The sequence below is a fragment of the Eutrigla gurnardus genome (genome assembly GCF_963514095.1).
Source record: "Eutrigla gurnardus genome assembly, chromosome: 12".
NCBI classification, from domain to species: domain Eukaryota; kingdom Metazoa; phylum Chordata; class Actinopteri; order Perciformes; family Triglidae; genus Eutrigla; species Eutrigla gurnardus.
In genome coordinates this window covers 24929079-24936897 of record NC_139926.1, presented here as the reverse complement: position 1 = coordinate 24936897, position 7819 = coordinate 24929079, and the positions used below count along the sequence as shown (strand labels likewise).

The 7819-nt window shown below is 42.7% G+C and overlaps 2 protein-coding genes across 3 annotated transcripts in view; one reads left to right on the top strand and one right to left on the bottom strand.

Moving 5' to 3' along the window:
- itga4 (integrin alpha 4) overlaps window positions 1–7017 on the top strand; it is a 17841-nt gene extending 10824 nt beyond the window's left edge. For both annotated transcript variants that reach the window (XM_084023025.1, XM_084023026.1), the window contains exons 19-29: window positions 333–471; window positions 864–965; window positions 1538–1614; window positions 1703–1792; window positions 2708–2795; window positions 2899–3006; window positions 3441–3566; window positions 3773–3898; window positions 4560–4658; window positions 4740–4859; window positions 5451–7017. In XM_084023025.1, the coding sequence (XP_083879151.1) occupies window positions 333–471; window positions 864–965; window positions 1538–1614; window positions 1703–1792; window positions 2708–2795; window positions 2899–3006; window positions 3441–3566; window positions 3773–3898; window positions 4560–4658; window positions 4740–4859; window positions 5451–5555 (1180 nt within the window). In that variant the 3' untranslated portion in view covers window positions 5556–7017. The remainder of the gene's footprint in view (window positions 1–332; window positions 472–863; window positions 966–1537; window positions 1615–1702; window positions 1793–2707; window positions 2796–2898; window positions 3007–3440; window positions 3567–3772; window positions 3899–4559; window positions 4659–4739; window positions 4860–5450) is intronic.
- Window positions 6897–7819, bottom strand: part of cerkl (CERK like autophagy regulator) — a 21707-nt gene continuing 20784 nt past the window's right edge. Inside the window, exon 14 of the mRNA XM_084023043.1 lies at window positions 6897–7770. Coding sequence (XP_083879169.1) covers window positions 7692–7770 — 79 coding nt within the window. The 3' untranslated portion in view covers window positions 6897–7691. The remainder of the gene's footprint in view (window positions 7771–7819) is intronic.

Here is a 7819-nt window from a genome sequence, read left to right as displayed (position 1 = left end):
CACACACACACACACACACACACACACACACACACACACACAGCAGATGCAGTAAACATAAGTGATTCCAGTATGTTTTAGTGCCATTTCTAATTCTACATATGTAATCCATGCACAGGCTAGCTGTTTCCCCCTGTTTTCAGTCTTTATGCTAAGCTAAGCTAGCATATTTAAAGTGCTCACATATGAGAGTGGTGCTATTCCTTAAATCAATACTTTTGTTGATAATACTGCTGGCAGTGTTGTTGGCCTTTGTTTCTGTGATGTAAATGTATCATCATCACGAAGCGGTTTATGTATTTATACTCGATGTCGGTGTGTTTTTCCACCAGTCAGCAGTACTTTGCTCTCGGCTCCGGACAGACGATCATGTTGAAAACTTCGCTGCTGAACTCCGGAGACGACGCCTTCCTGCCGCGGCTGACGCTGCGTTTCCCCGGCAACATCCACTACATTAAAGTACTGCAGAACGTGAGTTTACGAGTTATACATCCTTAAGATCTGTACTTTACTAGAGTGTTTATTTTTACTTTTCCTCCCTACATTTTACAAGTAATATCTGTACTTTCTACTCCTTTTCAAAACAGGCTTGTTACTTTAATTTTAATGCATTTTAAGGGGAATTATCGATTATTTATTTTCTCATTTATATGATGAAAAAAAACAGCCAGTAGTAATGTACTTCATAGTGATAGTTTTTACTTTGAGTACATTTCAGAGCCTGTACTTTGTCACAAGAAGGGAAATCTTGAGTATACAACACAAATAACTGTGTGTGTGTGTGTGTGTGTGTGTGTGTGTGTGTGTGTGTGTGTGTGTGTGTGTGTGTGTGTGTGTGTGTGTGTGTGTGTGTGTGTGTGCAGCAGGACAATGTGGTCAGCTGTGATGTCACACAGGAAGTCAACAGTACAACAGCGGGTGTTGACTGCGGCGTCACCAGCCTCCTCCTCCCGGCCGACTCGCAGGTAAACCTCCAGCCAATCACACGCCGTTATTCGATTAGCGCTAGTTTGGTTGCGTGATAGAATTAGCTAATTAGCACAAATTGAGGGAATGAATCCATTCAGTAGCAGTCGAGACATTTCACTCCAATTTACCAACGTGAACCTCACTGAGGCGCTAGAGGAGGCCACCAAAATCAGCAGGGTTCATGCTCTGGGGACCACGAATGGCTGTAAATTAATCTGAATGGCTGTTGAGGAATTTCAGTCTGAATTAAAGAGGAGTGTTTTTGTCCTTTTGCTCTCCAGCTTTTGTCTCGTCAGCAGACATTCGCTGTATTTCCTTTCGTCTCACTTGTTTCTCAGTAAACGTTGTGAAATAAAACTGTTGAAATATCTGAGTTCCCCCCGGAGGAAAACTCGGCAGCACATTTAAGGTGGAAATTCTTTCAGCATGTCAAATGTTTCAGTTTAAGATGAACAGTTTAACTTTAAACAAAGGTGAAAAAAGGAGTAAACACACTTGATGAGTGTCCACTATAAAGGAGGGAAATGCAGCTCTCCATTAAAATTCACACGTTTCCTGTTCCTTGCAGTTGAATATCAGCTTCCTGTTGGACGTCAGCCAGAACAGCACACCTGGTGACATCATCATTCACGCCAACATCAGCAGGTAAGGACACGCCCCCTTCTCTCGTCTGCAGAGGTGAAGAAAGTCCAAAAACAAAAATAAAGAAATCAAAAATGTGTTTCTTCTTCAGTGATAACTATGAGAGGACGGAGTATCTCCATGACAACGCCATCAGTCTCCTCCTGCCTCTCAAATATGGAGTCAACGTTAACATCCACGGGTGAGTCAGCATGCTTTACCGTTACTCTCCTTAAGTTTTATATTACTGATAATTTAGAATATAGTGCACGTTTCAAAACCCAAACAACAAATCAGCGACTAGATTATAGAATCATTATATTCTATAGTAAACACTCGATACCAGCGTCCCATCGTAGCTGTTAATTCAGACTTCACCTCGACTCTACATAGCATGACCCACTAACACCCTCCCTCGACCCCCCCCCCCCCCCTTTAGGTACTACTTTACTCAGATGAGGACCTGACACTTGTTCTATTTTTAGCTCTTACTTAATGATACGTTGTGGTTTCTTTGTTTCCTTCTTTTGACAAATAAGTCGCTTTGGACAAAAGCGTCTGCTAAATGACCTAAATGTAAATGTAAATGTAAATATTAATAAAAACACATCAAATGAAATACATTTAATTTAATCATAAAACCATATTCAATGTAGATAAAAGTTTATATAGCAGGATAAGAATATGCTCTCTGATAAAAGTCATCAAAAGCTGAATAATAAATAGTCTGTCTGTCTGTCTGTCTGTCTGTCTGTCTGTCTCTCTGTCTGTCTCTCTCTCTGTCTTTCTGCCTCTCTCTCTGTCTGCCTGCCTGTCTCTCTCTCTGTCTGTCTGTCTCTCTGTCTCTCTGTCTCTCTCTCTCTCTGTCTTTCTGCCTCTCTCTCTGTCCGTCTGTCTGCCTGTCTCTCTGTCTGTCTGCCTGTCTGTTCATCTGTCTGTCTGTCCGTCTGTCTCTCTCTCTGTCTGTCCGTCTGTCTCTCTGTCTCTCTGTCTGTCCGTCTGTCTCTCTGTCTGTCTGTCTGTCTGTCTCTCTCTCTGTCTGTCTCTCTCTCTCTGTCTCTCTGTCTCTCTGTCTGTCCGTCTGTCTGCCTGCCTGTCTGTCTGTCTGTCTTTGCAGGTTTGTGACTCCCAACTCGTTTGTGTTTGGAGATGAAGACACGACTCCGGTCGACTGCTACGCTGAAAGATTCAACTACACGTACAAGGTTTTTATTTAAACCTTCTTCTGGACGTTTACAAGCAGCAGCCGAAGGGAAATATAACAGTTTTATTGATTTAACTCTGATATTTGTTGTTTTTCGCCTGCAGGTGTTGAACTCGGGTCCCAGCAGGTCTCTGGACACTGTGGTCGACATCGCTCTACCCAAGATCCTCACGCCTTACCGGCACAGACTGCTGCAGGTGCTCGACTGGCAGGTACGTCCGGTTTGGCTAATGTGGGCGGGGCCAAGCAACCACGGCTGAGTGTGATTGGCTGAGACACATCTGAATACCTCATATAAGCTTCAGCATCATCTTAATTAAACAAGTAAAGAGTTTAAGTTAAATGTGTTGACTTTTCCATTCACTTTAAACAGTCTGTTTGTTTACTTTATTTTTTGGAGCAGCCTCTAGTGGCCAGTAGAGGAACTGCAGCATTTAAAGTAATTTAACCGTTCAGAAAATGCTTTCCGTTTTGTCAAAATCTGTACAAGAACTTTATCGAAATAGAATCGTTCACAGCTGGAAAATACATGTTTGATTCAGATCACCCAGCCGCAGGATGCTGATTGGATAGAAGTGGCGGTGACGTAGAGCAGCAGTAAAATAAGTGTGTATGTCATATTAATATTTACATTTTCTCTCTGCAGACGTCTCAGGGTTCGTGTTCCATCAGCGAAACCACCGTTTCAGTCATCGAGGACTGCGACGTCCCTCAGGCCTCCTTCATCAAACAGCTCGTCTTCTTCTTCTCCTCCACCTCCACCCGCAGAATGGTATGCACACACACACACACACGCACACACACACACACACACACACACACACACACACACACACACACACTTGCAATGCTTGAGTTGGAGTCAGCAATTATCACTCTATGAACTTCATCCTTTTTACTGTGTGTGTGTGTGTGTGTGTGTGTGTGTGTGTGTGTGTGTGTGTGTGTGTGTGTGTGTGTGTGTGTGTGTGTGTGCAGTTTTGTGGCCGTGGTGATGAGCTGTGTGAGCGGTTGGTGTGTCGTCTTGGTAACCTGGAGGCGGGGAAAGAGGCCTTCATCCAGCTGGAGATCAGACTGAACCCCGCCGTGCTGCTGCAAGCTCCGGTAACACACTGTTAATAAACACACAGGTGACCTACGCTCTGTAGTGAGCCTGAACGCATCACTGGTGGACACAGACACACAATGGAAGCTGCTGCACTGCTGAAGGTGCTGCTTTCACCACACGATGTAAAACTGATCCACAGGAGAAAAACTTGATTTAAAGAGTACATTACAGGATTCCCTGGGAATTTCTGGAATATCAGGGAATTTTAAAAAGTATTTTCCAGGCAGGGAAAGTTAGTTAGTTATTTGATAATTCATGAATATCTGGGAATTCTGTTTAAATTTGAGTTGCCATTTACCAAAATGTAACATTTCCCATGAGGTGTTTTTCTTTATCAGGTTATTTCATGAGTTTGCCCCTATTTTGTGAGTGGTTGTCATGGTTACTTGGTTTTTCCAACGCCAATTTACCACTCGTTCAAGCAGTTTAAACTTCAAGTTGTGTACTTAAAGCTTCTAAATGAATGAGTTTAAAATACTGTGGCTGGTTTTTTGTCTACTCAGCACATCCTGGAGATTCAGCTTTTTAGTCGCTGAAGGTCAGGGAATCTGAGATTTGAACCCTGACATTAATAAACCATTTAAATACACAAGGTTTAATGGCATAATGCACATAATCTTCAGAGGAAGGGATAAAAACCCCCGCTGTCCGTCTCAGGGTCGTCACGGCGTCATGAGGCTCGAGAGCACGGCGATGATGTCACACCCCCGAGAAGGTCCTCACACCGTCCTCATCGCCGAGCAACCTGTAGCTCAGGTGAGACCCCCTGAAACCCGAGACCCAGAACCAGACCAGGACCCGGTGAAATGATGGTAACTTCCATGTGGCTGTTTCCAGGTGGTGGTGGAAGCTCTCTTCACCCAGAAACCTTCATCGGCAGTGAAAGTCTTCATCATCGTCATCAGCTTGGTTCTGGGTCTGATGATCCTGGCTGCTCTCATCTGGTGTCTGTGGAAGGTAAATATTCATATTTCACTTAATACACAAGAATATTATGATAGAATGGTACCCATAAACAGCAGTATATAGCAATAAAATAGTACTAATAAATTGTAATATATGGCAATATTATAGTACTGATGAATTGCAATATATCACAATATAATGGTACTTATATTACAATATATTGACCTGATAAACAGTACTATGTTTCATGACAATGGTACTTTTTGTACAATTGCAGTTCATCACAATATAATATATGTACTGAAACTGCAGTATATTGCAATATATAATGTACAGATAAACATATTAAGTATACAGCGATATTAGGGTCAGTGTGTCTTTGTATTATAGTACTAATAAATGACAGTACACTGCAGTATAATCTACTGATAAACACAGTACACCATCATTTTTTGACGGTACATTTCTGTGTCCACTTGTTTCCTGTCTGTCCACCTGTCTCTCCACCTGTCCGACTACCTGTCTCTCCACCTGTCTGACCACCTGTCTCTCCACCTGTCTCTCCACCTGTCTGACCACCTGTCTGACTACCTGTCTCTCCACCTGTCTGACCACCTGTCTGTCCACCTGTCTGTCTCTCAGGCTGGTTTCTTTAAGAGGCAGTTCCAGAAGGAGGAGGAGGAGGAGTTCAAGAGAGACAGCTGGGACTACGTTCCCAAAAACGATAAAAGAGAGAGCACTTCGTAACCCCGCCTGTCTGGCCACGACCTCTGACCTCTGACCATCGGATGGAGGAGTTCATAATTGTGACTGTGCAAGACTTTTAATGAGACACTCGTGCTGATGGATGGAGTGCTGCGTATGGAACCTCAATTTGTCTGCGACGGCAGAACAATGAACGGCCAATGAAATCCGTCCAGAGCGAGTCAGCTGATCCGACTCGTAGCGAGTCAGCCGGTTTCAGCGGGCCGGACGCCGACGCGTCTCAGGGGAACGCCTCCCGAACACCACTGTGACCTTAAAAACGATTTTGCCGCCATGTGCCTTCAGAAAAACAGATCAGAGACTCGGATGGAGGATTCATGAATAAAAAAAGGGAAGTGAACCCGAAACCACCCGTCAGAAGGCCTCGGAGCACCTGTGGAGATACCGATGACACCATTCTGACTCTCTGGAGAGGAACTAAAACCAAAGGAAGGGACTTTCTGATGACCTTCGACCTCAGGGGGATGAAACCTCCGACTGGCTCTCTGTAGATCTTTTTGTTTGCCTGCTGACCAACACTTTATTAACTGACGCACAGACACAAGTCCTCATGAATGATGGCTGCTGGGACTTTTAACGGACGCCGAACTTCAACACTGGGAGTTTCTGTCTTTTTAAAAGCTCCGATTATTGAAATCTTGTGGCGGAATTCGTTTCAACACAATCGCCCGATAAAAGGATTTGCAGGTAAATCCCCGATTCTCGTGTTGTGCTGAACAACCGCCTGGAGGCGTGACGAAGACGGAGTGCTTCTCTTTCCTCCAGGGAACAAACGCGTGAGGGTTGAGGAGTTTTGGGAGTTTTGCGTTTTATTGATTTAGAGCACCGTTTAAGATGCTGCACTATGAAGTAAAATCAGGGCTGTAAGTGAAAATATATTTATCTTATTCGAAAGAAATCCAGAACTGAAATCAAATCAAATCATATTTTTCAAAATTTAAGATTAAAAACCTGAACTTTAAGTTCGACTTATTTCTATTTTCTCAAACAATCCAAATAAACGGTCCTGATTTAACTCCGTATGTACGCGTCAAATGAAATCCCATAAGTATATAACGCAGATGCTGAACTGATCACGGACCATGAGGTCCAGGTGGACCCGGGTCTAGTTTCTTGGATGCCACCTTAGTTTTTAAAAAAAGCTTCAAAGTCACCAAATTCTTCAGTGTGAAAAAACACAGAAAAAGATGATGGAAATAATTTTTTAAATCTTCATGAGCAGTTTTTTTAAATGTCTGAATTTTGTGAATCCAGACATTTAAAAATGGTCCGCCACCCTCCATCATGTTCATCCATTTAGAACAAACGCACATCACACACAGATGTTTTTAGTATTTTTAATAAATTAGTTTTTGTTCATGTGAAGTTGTTCTGCACTGGAAAGTCTCACTGCTTTTATCAACACGTTTCTATTAAAATGAAGGATTTTCTATTTAAACAACAACTTGTTCTTTCTTTTTCTTATCCAGATTACAGCCGTTACGCTAACAAAGCTGCATTATCTCAATAAAAACAGCTCTGTTGTGTTCAAATATGAAAGTTTGGACACTTTGGTTTCATCCAACCAACAAACAAAAACACTTTAAACAATAATCAACACACTCGAGAGTCAGCGAGCGGAAGAGAAACTTTAAACTCACATGTTTAGTTTGAATTACAGATTAATCGTTGCTCTCTGCAGCAGAACCAGAAACTGGTCAAATGAAAAATGTAATAAAAAAATGTTTAAAAAAAAATAGGCAACACAAATTATATTCAGAGAAATGCTGGTAATTAAAATATCGCAAAATGTAAACATGAATTTGAATTAAAAAACGAGTTTTCTTTCCCATCAGTCAAGAAGAAGTGATAACTTCTGAAAGCACAGGTAGTTTGGATTTAAATACATCTTTCAAGTCACCTTATCGCGTATTAAAGCCCAGTAAACAATATATAAAATGTAAAAAGCTGTCGCTACTGTTACGTGTTTTCGCTACGTTGAATTAGACGTCTACGTTAGCTCTCATCACCATGGAAACAGTAGTGACCCAGAGAGGGCGCTGTTGAGTCAGGGTGGTTACCATGGTGACTGTCTTTCTCCCAACACACACACGCCGCACACAGCGCCCTCTGCTGGACTCAGATGCAGCTGCAGGAGACCTTCGACTCGGCCTCGTCCACCTCTTCGCCGTACAGAGTGATGAGCTGCGGGTGGACCCTGAACGCACCACGTAAACACACACACACACACACACACACACACACAC